A 19,446-nucleotide genomic window follows, 5' to 3' on the forward strand; every position below is an offset into this window, starting at 1 on the left:
GCATGTCAACCCTGCAGTTTGCAGAAATTGTGATGAAATGTTCAGAAACAGATGGATAACTACTCCAGCAGCAGATCAGGCACACAGCAAACATGGCAACTAAACCAGTGACATAAAACACAGGATGTCAAATACTGATAAATATGTCAGAGATTAAAATAAAGTTTTTAAAAACCATTGAAATAATCTGCAGTTCTACCAACCAGTCAGGAAGGTGCAATGAAGGCTGTCAGTGAAGCTACAAAACAGGTGTCTCTTTCAAGGAGCTCACCAAACCCCAGCCATTTGAGACTGCTGGTTATACAATGCTACTTTTAGAAGACATTTTCATATTATGAAGTAAATTATGAGCTAGGAAAAGCAGCAAATACTTACCTTCTTTTCTTTCCTCTTTCAGAAACATACCTTGGCATAAGAACTTACCCTGCTTCTGGCTTTTGGAGCCCCAGGTCCTCAGCTTGCTCAAAAGAGTATTCAAATACCTTCCAGAATGCAATTATTAAAGTGCATTTTCATGACTTACATAATAATTTCAAAAAAAGATATCTTTCTCAGATGTTTTCATAAGACAACATTATTCTTCAACAGGAAGAAAAAAAGCTTTGAAAAATAAAACAGCGTTACTCACATCTGGAAGGTTTTTAAGTTTTTGTCTGGACAAACACAGCAACTTCAGACTCTTCACATACCTAATCTCTTCTAATATCATGGCAAAATATTTGCAGGACTGATGAAGTTGAGCGAGCCTTTGCAGAAAATATAGGTCCCTAGGAATATCTTTTATCTTACTATTTAAGCTTATGCACTCCACTTGTTCTAATTTGTAAGGAGGATAAAGCTTTTCAGTTGATACCTTGATGTATTTATTTAATCTGGAATATAGAGACTACATCAGTTTATTTTTAATTTTACCAAATATTTTTTGTGTGTGAACAGTTCTTTTTATGCTATACCTGTTTATAACATACAGAGGCAATTTTTAAGGATTTTAGCTGTATTCAAATGTATGTATACCACATATGCCTCTAGTGAATAATCATAATCCATTTATGTTATGGTGGTGGGTTAGTGTTCTTACTGGAGCCAAGGAAAGCACAGAAAATGCCTCCTGTATGTCAGATCTGATTTTTAAGTCTGCTCAGCTACTTACACAGACTAAGTAATCAACATGGGCTGCCTGTCATTCATAAATACATCCCAGGAGATCAGCTGGGAGATAAAGGAGGGCACGTTGTACCTTGAGGACTAAAAATGGAAAGTTGTACTTGCAACAGTTCCACAGCCTGTGAAAGATGATGGCCCAAAGCATCGTCTACAAGGATGATGGAGATGGGACATTGTCATTCACTCTCACCACAGCCTTCAGGGTGCCTCCGGGGCATTCAGCATTCGCTCCTCTGGCACGAAGGGTGTTTTTCCCCTGAAGATGCCACTTACCCAAGCACACCTATGCAAGTGTCTGACCAGCGCTTCCCAGAACATACACCCCAATTTATCTGCGCTGCCACCACCCATATCATCTATGAAAGAGATGCTGCCTAACTCCACTTACTCACCTGTCACATCAGTGGCTTCATAAGATACAGGGCAACCAGCACTGGTGAAGGAGGGAGATTGGAGAACTGGGCAAAATGCAAAGCCCTGACACCAGCTGCAGGAGACAGTGCCCCTACCCCATCTGCCACCAGCACAATAATTCTCACTGTTGTTGTTCATAACAATATTACACTTGAGCATAGCACAGCAGAGGGGGGGCACCATCTCACAGCATCCCATCTGCCCAGCACCTCTTACTCCTTGAGACAGTGCAGGAGCAGAGGGGATGTGTTCTGCACAGACTGAAATTTCAGCCTTGGGTTTTTTCCTGGGACCTGTCACAGCTCCTGTTGAACTGCTAGTTAAAAAGAGGAGAGAGGAAGGACAGAGCATGGGCAGGAGGCAAAAAGCACCTCTAATGACAATTTTGCTTCGAGGCAAGTGGTTGTGAAATAACCTCCCCACTTTTTTTTAACTGTGGTGTAACATTTTAATATATGTAAACACAACAGGTTATAATAATTGTACTAATGTGTGCAAGGAACAGCAGTGCTTCATTGCATTTTATATTTCTTTTAAAAAGTCCTTGAAGTCATGGAATATTTGAGTAATTTATGATGGGCCTGCACGCCCTCCCACTGTCTCCCATCTCCCACCTGCTTTCTGAGGCCAGTTGCAGCCCACTGCTGGGGATGCAGGGAGAGCAGAGACCGGGCAGGGACTAAGGGGACAGGGACAAATGCTAAAATGCCTCCAAGAGGAAGCCAGTCTCTTCTGTGCCCCAACTTGCCCAGCTGCACCCATTTCTTTCAACAAGTTCTTCCCTTTAAGAATACTGCACACAATGTATTGCAGACCACTAGGCAGTTCCCCTCCCACTCATGTGAGCATTCTGACTGGAAACTAATCGCAATTATCTTGTGGAGAAATGACTGAACAGCCCCTAAAAGAAATAGCGGTTGAAGAAACTGATGTCAATTAATTCCATATAAAAGAAAGAAAAGCTACATATAAACATATAATACATATAAACTCAAAATAAGTACTGCTACTTTGCAGAGAAAATGTGATCTGAAAGAAGTTAAAAGCTAAATCCTGAAAGAAACTTTCCTGTGGTGGTTTGACTCTGGCTGGATGCCAGGTACCCACTGAAACTCCCCTCCTCAAGCAGACAGGGGAGAGAAAAATGTAACAAAGGGCTCATGGGTCAAGATAAAGACAGGGAGATCACTTAGCAATCACCGTCATGGGCAAAACAGACTTAACTTGGGAAAAATTAGTTTACTTCTTATCATTCAAACCAGAAAAAACACCTTCTCCTCACCTCTCCCTTCTTTCCAGGCTTAATTCCCAATTTCTCTTCCTCCTCCTGCTGCACAGCACAGGACAATGGGGATTACAGTCAGTCCATCACACATTTCTGCCTCTTCTTCCTCCCCACCCTTTCCCTGCTCCAGCGTGGGGTCTCTCCCATGGGAGACAGTCCTCCGTGAACTTCTCCAATGTGGGTCCTTCTCACGGGTTGCAGTTATTCAAACTGTCCCAGCGTGGGTCCCCCCCACCAGGTGCCGTCCTTCAGGCACAGCCGGCTCCAGCGTGGGTCCCCCACGGGGTCACAGTCCGGCCAGCAGCCCTGCCCCAGCCTGGGCTCCTCTCCACGGGGCCACAGGCCCTGCCAGGAGCTGCTCCAGCGCGGGCTGCCCGTGGGGTCACAGCCTCCTTTGGGCACCCACCTGCTCTGGTGTGGGGTCCTCTGTGGGCTGCAGGTGGGTATCTGCTCCAGCATGGACCTCCACGGGCTGCAGGGGCACAGCCTGCCTCACCGTGGGCTTCACCATGGGCTGCAGGGGAACCTCTGCTCTGGCTCCTGGAGCACCCCCTGCCCCTCCTGCACTGACCTGGGTGTCTGCAGGGCTGTTGCTCTCACGGTCTCACTCCTCTCTCCTGCTGGCACAGATGTGCCATTTATTTTTTTCCCCCTCCTTAATATGCTATCCCAGAGGCGCTACCGGTGTCGCTGATGGGCTCAGCCTTGGCCAGCAGCGGGTCGTGTCTCGGAGCCAGCTGGCATGGGCTCTGTCGGACACAGGGGAGCTTCTGGCTACTTCTCACAGCAGCCACCTCTGTAGCCCCCGGCTACCAAAACCTCCCTGTGTAACCCTACTACAGCTCTGTTTCACTTGATCATTTTTATGTATGGAGCAGTTCAACAGTATTTTCAAATACAGCTTTTCAGAATAGTTCAATTTTAATTGCTAAAACACAGAGGATAAAATTTGTTTAGAAACAACTCAATTTCATGAAGCGTAAAGCTTCGTCTGCTTGAATAGGAATAGTCGGTTGTTGGAGAATTCATACTACAGTAGGACCCACAAGCCATAAAATAAATAGGTAAACTTTTTGATAATAGGAATTCAGTAGGGAACAATCAAAGTACAAAATAGAAAATGACCACCACAAGACTTGCCACAAACTGATTTATTACTTTTTGGCCAGTCCCATACAGCAAGAGCAAAGATCTTTCACTCACTATATTAAAACATTATTTCGCTTTATACAAATTGTAAACATCTTCAACAGGACAAACTGTTGGTACAGGCATTCCACAGCTCTGGCATCTTTTCTCTGTCAGTTAATTGAATGAAAACCCAATAAAACAAAGAACTTTTTTCATGGGGTATCTAAAAAAATGCAGCATATGCCTTTAAAATCACATCAGTTCTAAGCAAAACACAGAAGAGTATTCCTGATTGCTATTTTTAGTGAAATTCATAGTGGTATTATGAATAGGAATATTTTTTCCATACTGCTGTAACCAATTTTTTGTTTAAAATTAGAAACATCATTTTATACATCAAGGTAGCAAACTAAATCGTACAGTAAAGCAGCTGCTATAAATACAGCTATATTTGCTATACTGTATCAGGTAAATAAGGACATAAAAACTCCCAATCCAGTTAATACTTTGTTTTCCTGGCAGGAACCAGTCTAAACAAGTCACAATTCAAGTTCTGCTTCTCCAAAACCCCTTGCTATAATTGTCTGATTTTTTCCTCTCCCTCTCTCTCAAAGTGCTTTAAAGCAGACAATCTGATCCATAAAGTGAACACTTATCTCCTCCTCAAGTAAGAGCAGATTGTTCTTTCTAATTTATAAGACCCAGGAACATCAATCTGCTGGCTAACTTTACTGAAGGACTACAAGATACGCACTGTTACTAGCTTATAATCCTCAAATCAGAGCAAAGGTGTTTAAACTCGACATGAACCACTTTTTTCTGACTCATCAAAACTATAATACAGACAATGGTCACGTTATTGACTAAGGCTTAAAAAAAATAAATTAATTTTAAAATCACTTCTATTGTTAAAAAACAATTGCATTAGAACTTTGGTTTCAGTATACTTCTAATTTTGGAGTCACATTTACAGTGACTTAAAAGACAAAAATCTATGTTTCTAATGTAAAAAGTCAAGCCATATTAAAAAAACCACACCTGTCAGGTCTCTGTGCATCATTAGAAGCAATGAATATTTCAATTTAAAGGTGATCTGCAGAAAAATTAAGTTCCTGACAAAACCCAAGGTGGTTATTTTTACACTTGAATGCAACCAGTTGTTTTAAGCATTATAAAATACCACATCTTTGATCACAAAGTGCTTAGATCAGCAGATCCATAAATGATGTGTTGAGTTTCACTACCTGAAGTGAGGACATTGAAGGGCTTTTTGTTTGTAAGATTTCTGTATCATCAAAATGCACAAATGAAAGATTATGAAGGATGAACAGCACAGTTAACTTGCATCAATGTTACGATGTATAGTCATAAACAACAACGTTCTTCCTACAAATTCAGTACTAGAAAGAGCATCAAGATTCAGTTCCTGCTGTCAAATGGAAAAGAAAAAAAAAAAAAAAGTCCTCAAACCTTGCTAAAAATCTTAGATGAAAGTCTTAAATAAAACACTGTGATTCCTTCAGCTGAGCAAGGTATCAAGATATCCTACTACAGGATTTGCCTCCAGCTCTTCTCTGCCCAAATGAAGAAAGGGATCCCTCCTAGAGCATTAAAGCTAGATCCTGACAGAACTAAAGAAACACTGCAGAGGATATTCTCTCAATCAAAATAAACAATCATTTTAAATACCTTAACTCTTCCATGAGCATCAAAATCTGCCCAAAATGATGTAACAGGAACCTTCAAGTAACTGTAATTCTTCAGCAGAAATGCTGATTAACCAAAATATTTACTACTCTATCTTCACTGCAGCATGGGATGAAGGTCTATTGGGGAAAAAAAAAAAAAGTCTGACCAACATAGCCACCTTCTTAGAGAAGATCTTCTAAACATGCTTAATGCCAACAAGTTCAAAATACTGTTGTGTAGTTTTGGTTTGGTTTTGTTTTAAATTAAGAGCTGTTTTGGATTTATAGTGAAAACTTTTAAACTAAATTGAAAGGATTAAAAATGAAAAAAAAAGCATAACTTTCCAGTCTGTCTGGAAATTGTCTGGTGCCCAACACATCAAGACACAGCTATTATCCATGTGGATTTATGACTTTTGTATGCTAGCTGCCATTTTCTGTGGCAGCATCTGTTAGAAGTTTTACAGAATTGTAATGTTCTCCTAATCCATAGGCATGTCTCATATACCTAAAAAAAGAAAAAGTTACAGAATTAGTGTTCAGTTTAACTAAAAGTATGTGTCATGACAAACATTAACAGCACTGGAAGACAGCTTAAATTAGAACAGAAAATACATTGGGGTGCATTAGGAGGAGTGTGGCCATCAGGTTGAGGGAGGTGATCCTCCCCCTCTGCTCTGCCTTGGTGAGGCCCCATCTGGAGCGCTGTGTCCAGTGCTGGGCTCCCCAGTTCAAGAGGGACAGGGAACTGCTGGGGAGGGCCCAGCACAGGGCTACAAAGACAACTGACTGGACCATCTCCCTCATGCGAAAGGCTGAGACAACTGAGCCTGTTTAGCTTGGAGAAGAGAAGGCTGAGAGGGGACCTTATCAATGCACACAAGTATCTTAGGGGTGGGTGTCAAGAGGCCAGGGCCGGGCTCTTTTCAGTGGGACAGGACAAGGGGCAATGGGCACAATCTGCAACTCTGGAAGTTCCACCTGAATGTGAGCAAGAACTTCTTTACCTTGGGCATGATAGAGCTCTGGCAGAGGCTGCCCAGAGAGGGTGTGGAGTCTCCTTCTCTGGAGACATTCAAAACCCACCTGGATGTGACTCTGTGCAACCTGCTCTAGGAGAACCTGCTTTACCAGGGCATTGGACTAGCTGATGTCCAGAGGCCCCTTCCACCCCTGACCGTTCTGTGATTCTCTGATTAAATAAGAGTACTAATAACGACAGCTTTTAAATTCTGGTGACTTCCAGGCACAGACTGACATAAACTTGTAAGAGGAAAAAGTTTCCTGCCGCATCTTATATGAATTTCACTATTATTTTGTAATTATCTAACAGGTAAAATGATCTTGTAGCATTCTATAATGCAGTGACTGAATCACACTTCAGACTGACTGTCAGCATTTTAAGAACTGTAATTACAATATCTTTAAACTAAGTGTGTTAACCACAAACATAAATTCTGACCTGCAAGATCTTTATTCAAGAAATGCTTAAATGTCAGATAAACAACAGAAAATGAAAGAGCAGGTGAATCAAAAAAGAAAGAGGGAGAATCAAAGCTGAGCCCTCTGATATAGAAGTGCACTGATTTGAAGAAGGGATAAAATTACATACTTACACAAGTATTATTGGTTTGCCTGAATATTCTTCACCAACAATAATGGGAGGGGAATCCATCTGCACTACTTCAATAGGTGTTTGCAAAATGTGAGACAAAGCCCTTAGCTGTAAGGTATAAAAACAATACAATGATATCATTAAATCCAATGCAGGGGAAGAGAAGAAGACATGGCATTTAGTTTTAGCAGACATCAGTTCAGACATCACATTTCAAATACTGTCAGAAAATAAACTTTAATAAAATAATCAATATTATTTAAATGTTTTAAACTTTAATTGAAAACAGGTTGTCTTAAATTAATCACTAATTTGGTGATACAACACAGGTAACATTGAGCTAGCTTCAGTAATTTGGTAACTACTTTTTCATAAAACAATAAATAAGACAAAGTAAATACTTATTTTCTCAAACTCAAGTTCTGGTTTACATTACAAAAATCTAACATTGCTCTGCTCTAGTCAGCTTTGCTACCATCTTAGTCTGCATAATAAAATGCTTTCCCCTTTAGAAAGTCTTCTTCCGCTCGTATTATCAGTCTTTCTAATGATATTTAAAACTACTGAATTCATTAACTTATGTGTCATCAAATACATCAGAACAGTGGTGCACCATCACAAAAGCTACCAATTCGGGAACACAATTTATAACCGTAGAGGAAAGTTCTTGATAAACTATTTATGACTACATTCTCTTATGCCTTTAGGTATTCTTTCTTAAGAAGCCCTTTTTTGAAGGCATATCCACCCACTTTGGAATTTCATAAATAAAAATTATCAGTGCAATACTTGCCTCCAGCTGACCACCCCATGCAGCTGTATTTGCTATATCATCACAGTACTTTTCAAATTCCTCTGTGGGAAAAGAAAAGACAATTTTTATTACTTATCTTATTTGAGAACAAGCAACTGAGGAAAAATATTGGTCGTACAATGAAGAACTAGAACCTGAAAAGTCCAAACACACCATACAAAAAAACATGTATGTCCACTGAAGAGAAGGAAAGCTACAGGAAAACACCAACCACCCCATGACTGTTTTAGAAGGAAAAATTAAGACAGCAGACAGGAATAAAAACAGGTATGGGAATAAAAAAAGTACAGGTTTAAAATATAAACTTTTTCTTTAGGGAACTGTTGACAAGAAGCATGAAATTGCAGTTTTCTTCCTGTTAGATATCAGAAAGTATTTTCTACAGTCTCAAAACAACAATGTGATAGCAAGTGGTATGCTTCATTCTTACATTAGTTAGGTGTCAGGTATGTTTTTAAAATCTTATGACTGTAGGAAGTTCAATGGTTTGGTTTGGATTTTGGGTTGTTTTTTTTTCTAATTTCCATATTAGCTAACTTGTTTTTAACCTCAGAAGTATTTATTCCCAATAGTTCCTTTTGTTAAGAGCTAAATAAGCCTTTTGGAGATCATGTTCTACAGAAACCAAGCTTTTCAAAATATAAATTGCAACCCTTCAGGCTTCTGAAACCCATAAATTGTTTTTGATAAAGACAAAATGGATTTTCTGAAGACTGCTCAGAACTGTTTTTCATACGTTCCCCTTATAACAGACTTAAGAGACATAAGAAAACCACAGCTCCCTGCTGCTCTGCAGAACTTCATTCAGTCTTCTCTTGGGGCACATTTATCCTTTTGCAATTATCTCTGCCAACATGGGAAAGATACTTTCTACTTCATAAAAGCCCCCAGTCACCAAATGAAATCTACAGCAATAACTATTAAATGAATGTAGCAGTAGACTAAAAAAAATTATAGTGTTCCAGACATGCAGTAAGAAATGAATAAACCATGTATTGCTCAAATAAGTACATAAATTCCATTTAACTGCATTTACTCAGCCACTCATTGCTCACACTGAATGCCTTTGTATTTTTTAGTTTAGTCTGCTTTTAAGGAAGAGCTCCAAAAGACCTAGCATAAATAGTGAAAATAAAGGGTAGAATAAGAAAAAGTGTATGTGCAAGCTATTATAAATAATTTGCTTTAATTTCACACTCTTTAAGTTTTCCTATGTAAATTGAAAACACCAATATAAAAGTTGACAGAAAATCACCACTAACCTGGTAGAGAAACTGTTTACAATACAACTTAAATCACATCCCAGAACATGATTACCAGGTTCTGATTTTTATTTTTTTTTTTTGGGGGGGGGAGGGAATAATGTTTGCTAGATTACTTAAAAAAAATAAAATTACAGAGATTGAAGTGTACCAAGTTTCATAGCAGATCATAATTCTGTGTTCCACAAAACACAACCAAATCAAAGTTCAGGAACAAACTTCGTAATGAATTAGTCCCAACTGAGCTGTAACTGAGAACAAGATATCAGAGATAGTTGTAACATTTTTTAAAATCTCCTATACCACAAGTCTTACCTCTGCTATACATGTCTCCAGTACTAGGGTTTGTAAGAAATGGCAGGAAGTCATCAAAGTGACTTTGCATATACTTTGCTGTTTGGCTCCTCAGAGTTGCAACAGTCCAGGAATTCTGGTGATCCTTGAGCTGATCTTCAATAGCTCTGTACATGCAATGGCCATCTGAAGGGATCTGTTTGATTTCTAAGTGCCTTGCTGCCAATAGGGAGGCAAGTTTCTGACTTTCAAGATGTCTAGCACCCGTTAAATTTTCTATCTCAGCTTCAGCTATCCTTTCTTCTCTTTCTTTCTCCAAGGCAGCTTTTTTTTCCTTAGATTAAAAACACATTAAAATTACATCAAATGTTAAAATTTAAAAGATGCCTGTAGAGTTCTTGACTCAGCGCTTGCTTTCAACTCTTCAAATGTCTTCTCAGTACATTTGTATCTGAGAAATGTTCTCCCAAATCAGTACCACCAAATCTTAGAGACCTCCTAAATCCAAACTTTAGCAAATGGTAAATGACTGATAGATCCTAACTGCCTCTTACGCTACACCCAAATGTGACAGGAGAAATCTTAAATATATCAACATGCAAAATAACATTTTTTACAACACCCGTAAAATCACTGTTATGATAGTAATTCCTTCAGGATCACCTATTTCACCACATTGTCAAACAACTTAAGTATGGGAATTCTAATTCAACATCAGAAAATATTGCTCTTTCATAACAAGCATGAGATCTACCACTTGTGCATATGATTGCATAATGCATCTCATGTCGTGAAACTGAAACTCCCTAGGGCTAGGTACTATACATCATAAAAGACTGCTCCTAACATAAAGGACGGATAAGAATGCGTACAGAGAATACTAGAGGGGATGTAATAATAAATAACATAAAAATTAGTTCAGTAGAATGCTTCTTAAGTTTATGCTTAAGTTAACAGGGAAATAAGAGTCAAAGTAAATGAGTAAATAAAAAAAGCAGCAGTACAGAGAATGATCTTTTTACTTTCACACTTAAAACTCACCACAAATCAAGACCAGACTGGCTTAGGCAACCACAATATAGGAAAACTACACTACAGAGTTTCTAGTTTGCCTAGACAGGATGCGATGAATTAAGACCATCCTTTTATCATGTTTGTTACAAGGCAGCTCTGCAGCAGTGACCATGTAACAGTGGATGGATTCTGCAATAAAGCAGTGCTCCTCTGGCCCTGCATCAACATTCAGGCAGGTACAATGAGAACGTTAATCCATCAAAATTTAACATCTGAAGGTTAACAAGAGTTAATCCTAATGGCCTGGGCACCAGGTAGTGTTTCTTAAAAATTCAAAAATTTACAAGAATTTCAGTATTCATGTTCTTTGGTTAAATGTGTAAAGTTCTACTACTTGCATATTTTCCATGTATTTTACATTATTTTCATTCAATTACCTTACTTTTATTAATATTTTCAGTTAAATTCTTTTAAAATCATTGCTTTACATCATTTCTGGCTCCCATCTCCTGACCTATTCTGATTCCCAGCTCATGGCTGAGGGTAAAAAAGTACAACTATTTATAAAATGCTTACATATCTCTAGGTAGCAGCTTTACAGATTGTCAAAGCACCCAGTAGGTACAGCATCAATACTGAATTAGCCAGGTAATGCCCCCTGCAAAATTGTTTAACTTTAGTTATTACAGTTCAGTTTAAGTGACTATAACTTCAATAAAATATTTATAAAATTTTTAAATGTAAAGTCATACCCGCCTCTTCTGTGCTTTTGATATTCGAGGATGCTGAACCTGTTGCTCTACTCCTTCAAGCTCTAAATTTGCAACACCATCAGCTATAGAATCTGTCTAAAAAGAAAAAAGTTAAATGCTCGTATTAGTATAAATTATAACAGAGATGTGCATCTCCTGAAATGATTTTAAATTGTGTTCCTAGGTAATTCCAGGGTATATTTGTGGTTTAACCACAAAGATCAGTGTGTATCATAGAACCTATCAAAGCCAAGTGTGAAGAATTTCACATCCCCATCCACTGTCATGCGTTACTTTTTCTGTAGTGTCCACAGAGACAGTTACGAACCGTGTATCTCAAATTTAATCCCTATGTTCTCTTACAAGCTTTCATACTCAAGCATGAACACTGCTCACTGGCTGAAAGGGAAAGTTTTCCTCACTATACCAGTTGTTGACCAAGGTACCCAAACAGCCATTATCAAGTTCTGTGACAATTAAAGCAGGAGAAGGCTCTAAAGCATAACCAGCAGTTGGAAAAGACAGGGAGTTGACATATCTCAAGAAAAGTGACAAAGCTAATGCCATTAACAGTATGAACTAGATGCCACCCTTGGAATCATGAGTGTGTTTCAATTTGAATAAAAAGTTTGCGAAGTGAAAGACACCAGACATCTCAAAACAAATTCCTCTCAGGCAAAGTTACATCCAGGGCAAGCATTTTACCTTGAAAGATCCTCCGCTGTAACGTTTCAACAGCTCTTTTAGCAACATAAAACAAACTCTTAAAACTAATCTAAGATACAAGTAAACTGGAGCACTACGTTTAAGGCGTACACACTATCTGCTTAAGCATCTGATTAAAAACTTATTACAGAAGATTGTTACAGGGTTGTAACTCTCACAACTGAAAACTTTTTCTACAAGGATTCTCAGGAGATGCTTCTCAGACAAGTCTATTTCCCTAAAAGCCATTCAGAAATGTTTTCACTCATTTTCGAACAAAAATACATTCACTTAACTCTTTGTTTAGCTACTTACGGGAAAACACATAGTCCAGAAAACATCAGGCAGACAGGTTTTTGTTTGTTTCTTTACAAGATTTAAACAGCCAAAAGACATATACTGTCAGGAGATGTATGAGCATGGAGCACTAGCATCATTCACAGCTAACTGTACTGCACCAATTTAGCCACAAGCTCTATTCTCATTTAGATTAGGGAAAATATATGAACAGGCCTGGTCACACAAAGAGTCGTTAAGTGACAATATAACAGGAACTTAAAAAAAGATTAAGACAACTGAGCTATTAACATAGCCTTAAGAGCTAAACAAAAAAAAGCTGGACAACAAAAAAATCCATGTTGTTAAATGCCCCTTCTAGCAATGCTCACCCACTGCAACAGCTGAATCTTTCCAAAGATTAAAAAAGTTACTAATACTGTAAAGAAAATGAGAAATACTTTGAAGTGTTACTTCATTACAATTTTTAAAAATTAAAGAAGCCCTAAAACAAATTGTATCTGTACAACTTCAGCTAAAGTTAAGGCACTTACCTTATTCTGCTCAGGTGACACTTCCTTTAGCTGCTTTAATTCCCCCTTATGCTTCTGTTCAAGTTCTGCCTCTAGTTTGGCAACTTCATCAGCCAGCTGTTTTCGTCTCTTTTTATCATTCTTGGGAACAGCATTTTTCATGCCTTGAATTTTTGCTGTTAGAAAAGCAGTGTAATAAAACATGACCTCTAAATACAGATACTCCACAGTCATTGCAGAAAAAAGAACTGGAAGTCGTGCAGAGAAAAAAAATTACAAGTATCAACATATCTGTATGTTTTAACGGTTTAACGGAGACTGCCTGTTATAGTCATCACATTTTAAAGCACCTATATTTTTCTTAAAAGATACAAATGTTATATGTGAAGAAAAGAAAAACTTGTGCCAGGTCACTATTATAAATACTTAAGAACTTCATTGATGCAGCAGACCTCAGCCTGTTGTCTTCAAAAAGACTGATTAAGCATTGAGATCTCAAATCCTGTCACAGGAAAGATGTGTAAATTCTTAATCACACAAGCAGCAGATTAAAAGTAAAAACAGAGGATACCCGTCCTTAAAATAAAATTTCTAAAAGTAAAATGTGTATTCAAGAAGAAAAAAACCCACCCCCACCTTGCTTGAATTCTGTAAGTATTTTTAGGCTGTAAGTCAAGGTTCCGTTTCTCAAATCATAGAATAGTTTGGTTAGAAGAGGTCTGGAGGTCGTCCAGTTCAACCTCCTGCTCAAAGCATGGCTGAATTCAAAGCCACACCACCTTACTACCTTAATTCAGATTGACTTGGAGTTTAGTCCGATGACTGTGCAAAGTCTCCATGGATGGACATTCTATAACCTTTCTGGGCAGTTTTTTTCCAATGTTTAACCATTCTTGTTATGAAAATATTTTCCCTTTTTCCTCCCATGAGGGTATTTCTTGTTACCACTTTCAGCAGTTGTCTCTAGTCCATTCTCAACACTCTACTTTGAAGAATCTGGCTCCATCGATTATGCAGCGGAAACTACAACCAGATCCCTCACACTCTCCTCTTCTCCAGACTGAAGAAGCACAGCTTCCACAGCCTGTGCTCTTACATGACCACTCCCTGTTAGCTCTCATCACTTCTGTATTCACTGTTTTAGAGTTACAGCACCAATTATTTAACAGCCTGCTCGCTATTCATCACCTGTACATTTTCTTGTCCTTTACCCTTGACTGACACAATTGAGCTGAAGATGATGGCAATAATGAAACTATTCAAGAGATGGCAGCAAGAATGCTCATAATGAAAATTTTCTGTTAAGCATTCAATATCACAGATGAACCAGCTGAGTTTAACAGACAGAAAAGCAGTTTTATTGATAAAAATCAACATAATGGGGGAGAAGGAAATCTAGGACTTAAGAGGCACACACAAATCCACCATGAGAGTATATGGACACAAGGATCATCAGCTGGAGGAGATGCTGGATTTTCAGAGGCTGGGATTAACCTTATGAACAAACTATTTTGCTATCTGTCAAACAGTTAATTATCGCACTTACCAGGAATATATTTTTTCAAGTAGGAAAACATGTGCCTATAGGTCACCTGCCTCTCCTAACTGAGAAGACTGGGGTTCTGTCTTCTGTGTACCCCTCCCACCTTTAGGTAGCAGGGCACTAAAATTGGCTACCTCCCTATCACCTTCCCTAGGCGGAAAACCCCTCTGTTCCTCAGCCTCTCTCAATCAACCGGCCATGTGCTCCAGCCACCTAACCACAATGCTTGATCCTATCTCTCTTCTAAATTTCAACCAAATTTGAGGGAGGAAAAGGCATCTCAGAATAGTAAGTTCCTATAGACTGAATGACACCATGCAGCCCAATCATGTCTTCCCTTCTTTAACCTAACAGATAAAAGGCTGCAGATGGGCCTATTTCATTACATACCAAAAGAGCCGAACAAGGAAAAGGCTGTATATGAGCAACAAGAAAGGCTTAACAAAAAGGTTATTATCAACCATAAAACTCCATTCAACAGAATCCAGCTAACAAAATTAGTCAGTTATATTCATCTACGTTGACAGGGTGGTAAAATGTGGCTCGTGAACAGTTCACACGGAGTACTGTAAGACCACACGGGTCTCCTACAGGTACATTACTGCGGCTGGGCTGCACATGGAAGCTCATTCCAGATCAGTTGCACTGGGAATGAAGGTAGTAGCTGCCTGGGCGGCGAGGTCCCTCACGCAGGCTTTTCAACCTAATACGCCTTACAAAAACACACCTTCTGTAACTTAAAAGCAATGCAGCAAAGCGTTAACATCACGTTAACAGTCCAGCGTTCCGTTACGGCTCTCCGCCAGGGAAGCCCGCAGCCCGCCTGCAGGACAAGACCCCCTCCCATCCGCACTGCACGGCCTGGGCACCTCCGCCCCGGTTCCGGTACCGACGCCCCCTTCCTCCGCATGGACCCCCCTCCCTCCAAGTCCGGCGGTGCCGAGCGCGCACATACACACACACACCCTCGCTGCCGAGCGCGGCTGCCCACCTCGCCCCCGCAGAGCGGCCCGCAGAAGGCCGAGAGCCGGGCCCGCCCCGCTCCCCCCTCGGCGGGGCGGCCTGAGGGAGCCGCTCTCCCCCCGCCCGAGCCCCCTCCGCCGGGTCGCGGCGCCCCTCACCCTGCAGCTCCCGCTTCTCCTTGCGTTGCCGCTTCACCAGCTGCTGCAGCGGCCCGCCGGCCGCCTCCTCCTCCTCCGCCCCCCAGCCCTCCATGGGCGCCCGGAGGCCCGCGGCGGCGGCGCGCGTGACCCCCAACCCCGGCGCGAGGCGGGAGCTCGCCGCGCTTCCGGCAGCACCGGCCCCCGGCCCCGCCCCCCGCCCGCGGTCCCCCGGCCGCCGCCTCGGGCGGGAGCGGAGCAGGAGCGGAGTGGGGCGGGCGGCCCGGGGCGGCGCTCCCGCGGCCTCCGCTGCCCGTGCGGGTTGCTCCGTGCGCTGCCCGCCGCCTTGCCGGACCGGCTGGTCGCCGTGTCGCCGCCGCCCCGCTCTGCTAGGGCCGCGCCGTACGCCCGGCCGGCGGGAATAGGCGGCCTCTACCGCCGCGCCTGAGCCCGCGCGTGACGGGCCGCGAGCTCGGAGCGCAGCGGGAGCGGGGAGCGGTCCTGCCGTCCCCGGGCTGTGGGAGCGGCGGGGGCGGGCAGGCCGGTGTTACGGGGAAGGCGAGCCCCGTCCTTACCGCGGGCCTCTGGCGCAGCTGCGCGGCTGCTTGCCCCTACCTCCTGCCCAACAGATACGGGGTGGCTGTGTCTATATGTATACTCCATATGGGCAGGTCTTCACTAAGAAAAAAAGGTAGTTCAGCTCAACTTGAGGTGAATCCTGTTGAGGAAAGCTAGAGGTGAGAAAGGAGTTGGTTGAGGGTTTTGTGTGATTGATCACGTTAAGGAAAAAAATTTAACCCCTTCGCTTTTGCGCAAAATACACAGTGCCCTGTGTGTGCACATATTTTATATGAAGCTACTTAATGCTAAAAAAACCAGGAAGATTCCCAGTTTTTCAAGTTGTGATGTCTGTGATTTGCGTCTCCTCACCACTGTGAGACTACATCTTGGAGTGTAACATTTTTATTACAATAAATTCCAGATTTCCTGATGGGAGTCAAATCCCCGCCTCAAAGTGGGAACTACAATTCTTGTTGAGTCCTAGTGTGGTGTGAGATGCTTTTCTATTCAGTGCAGTCACCAACGTTATTTTGTGGAACATTGAGTTCATCAGGCAAAATATAATTTATAAACTTTAGTATGTTAATTGGATTTAAAATTACTCAAATTGAGAAAAAAATTGGCAATGGAAACAGTAAGTTTGCGCTTAACTGTTACAGCATTGCTATTCTTTTACATTTTTATCAACAGACCCTCTACAAGAATATCTCCCTGGAGATACTTATAAGATGTGTAGATGTGGCACTTGGGGACGTGGTTTAGTGACGGACTTGGCAGTGATGCGTTAATGGTTGGACTCGATGATCTCAAGGTTCTTTTCCAACCTAAATGATCCTACGATTCTGTGAACCACACTGTCAAATGCAAAGAAAGGAAACAGATTGAAAGCAGAATTGTAAGATGATGGATCAAACTCTCTTGCTGTATAGGATCACCCAATTTTTAGATCTCTTTTACAATTCTGTTGAAATGTAAATAATTTTTCCAATTTGTATATTGATACCTGGAAATGTATTTTCCCCTTACCTCCACCTGCTGTTTTCAGCCTGTTAGAATAAAACACATCATAGGTGGCGGCGGGGGAGGGGCGGGGGACGGGACACACACAGGACAATAGGAAGTCTCAGTCAGAAAGAATGAAAGGGAGGTGGTTGGCTTTTAGCTAGGAAAATAGGTTAGCACTGGAACTTAACTAGGGTGGCCCTATAAATATTTCTGCATGCTACCAGCAAATCCAGAATAAGGACAACTCCAGGTTAATTTGCCTTGACTAATGTATATATGTGCTCTGTAGCAGTTTGTCAATGACATTTATTTGTTCGCACAGGTATGTATATATCAATATGCTGATATTTAATACATGTTCTTAAAAGTGCTGTATAGTTAAAAGCAATAAATACTGGTTTATACCTTCTGCATTTTAGTTTCTTCTAGAACCTTATACAGCTAAGGACAAAACCATCCTCTTTTTACCATAACAAGGGACAGTAATTAGTTGTTCAGACATGACCCAATCCATCCTTCAGGCAGGCTGTGCTCTCCAGTGTTTTGGGGGACTAAAGTCTTAAAGCTTTCAGAGAAAAGGTAGCAGAGCCTACTTCTCTCCAGCACAACTGTCCCCAGTCAAAGGGGGATACATCCAGTGAGGTCCCTGTAGTGACTACTGGTTTTAGTCTGTGCTTCTGCCATACCTTTAGCAGTAAGCTGAAAGAATATAGAATAAATACCAATGACCAAATAAATAAATACCTCAGGTGACCAAATGTGAAGTGCTAAGTGATGATGAAGGTAAGTTGATTAAAATGACCTTATGATATTCTAGCCTCATTTGAACAACGCCTATCATAATGCGTTGTTATACAGGAATGGAGGTTTTAGGGCACACTAAGTACAAGGGAGTACATTGTAGAGAACAGCGGTATGATAAATGCTGGGGAGGTCATGCTGCACAGCCGTCTAAAGATGAGTCTCCTGTGCTGCCATGAAACCTAGAATAAATGAACACTATTAAGACAAGCACTGCCCTTGCTAGCAGCAGGCCACAGGCTCAGTGCCAGCTCCACGAGGCCCCAGTCCTGGCCTGTGGGGCTTCTTGTCAGCCTGTGGTGAGAGCCTGCCCTGCGAACGGAGGCTCTGTGCCAGGCAGCTATTGTGAACTGGAGTTTAACATGGGACAACAGCAAAGGCCTTGAAAATACCATTGAAAACAGGGATCCGAACATTATAAACAGCTAACTGATGGCCAATTACTGGTTGAAAAAAAACACAATCTCACAAATTAGGAAGATGACTGCTTTGAGCATACAAAAGGAAAGCAACAGCTGAGCTAGAGAAAAACAACCAAGGAGCAGGAGGAGGCATTTGCTAAGACCTGAGAAAGTAACGGTTTCATTTTGCAAGGTATGGGTATGGCTTAGGGGGTGGAGACCAAAGGCTGCTGGCTGTTCAGAAATCATTTCAGAAAAGGAAAAAATTCCAAATTTGGTGAAACCGTCATCATGGGGACCTGCAGCCATGATGTCTCTGCGGGTTTGCCAGGGCCACAAGCGTGCCACCTACTCTCCCTGTCTATGCCAAGGGCGCTGCCTCTCCCTGCCTCCTTGCCCCAGGATCCCTGGCGCCTCAGGGACCTCTTGACCTGCCAGCTCATCAGGACCACATACATCTGCTTTTCCCCCCACAAATTCTGTGTGTTTCTTCCTCTCTGACACTCTTGAAACACTTAAATAGAGCCTTACTGCATGTAAGCTCAGCTTGGCTAATTATAATTCCTGGGTAGAAAGAGTGGTTCAACAGCTAAGGTCATAATGAAATAGAATGGTTAGAAGCTGAAATGAAAGGAAAAAGAGAACTGAAATCTGAGGTAACTAACTGTGGAACACTTTATCTAGGATGTGATGGGTTCACTGTCACACAAGTCTTTAAAACAAGACTGAAAGCTTTCCTGTGGATATGTGTTAGCTCAGCTGTAAATTATAGGCTCCATGCAAATAGCAGTTATTGACTCAGAAGTCCAGCTATATTACCATAATGGCCCTTTCTCATATTAACATGTATTACTTCATTAATCTGTTCTGTAGGAATTTGAACCTCCCCTTGAAATCAGTGATAGCTGTAAGATGCTCTGTACTGAGCACAGTCTGTGTCTTAGACACTGTCAAAATTGAAACTTTCAGAATTAAGGGGCACTTTTGAAATGTGACTGAATATTGTCAAGTTAGTCACTGAAGTCAATGACTGAGGGTTGGTTACCTTTGATATCAGCTGGCTCGGACAGTGAATTAATCAGCGGCCA

The 19,446-nt window shown here is 41.3% G+C and overlaps 1 protein-coding gene across 1 annotated transcript; it reads right to left on the reverse strand.

Moving 5' to 3' along the window:
* Positions 1 to 3,999: 3,999 nt before the first annotated feature.
* Positions 4,000 to 15,817, reverse strand: OTUD6B (OTU deubiquitinase 6B). The gene is made up of 7 exons (XM_080381843.1): positions 15,612 to 15,817; positions 12,969 to 13,123; positions 11,434 to 11,529; positions 9,689 to 10,001; positions 8,091 to 8,152; positions 7,299 to 7,405; positions 4,000 to 6,190 (listed from the first exon to the last, which is right to left on the reverse strand). Exons 1-7 carry the CDS (start codon positions 15,703 to 15,705, stop codon positions 6,106 to 6,108), a joined length of 912 nt encoding a protein of 303 aa, XP_080237969.1. The 5' UTR covers positions 15,706 to 15,817; the 3' UTR covers positions 4,000 to 6,105.
* Positions 15,818 to 19,446: the final 3,629 nt, after the last annotated feature.

Source organism: Falco punctatus (genome assembly GCF_963210335.1).
Source record: "Falco punctatus genome assembly, chromosome: 3".
Lineage (NCBI taxonomy): Eukaryota > Metazoa > Chordata > Aves > Falconiformes > Falconidae > Falco > Falco punctatus.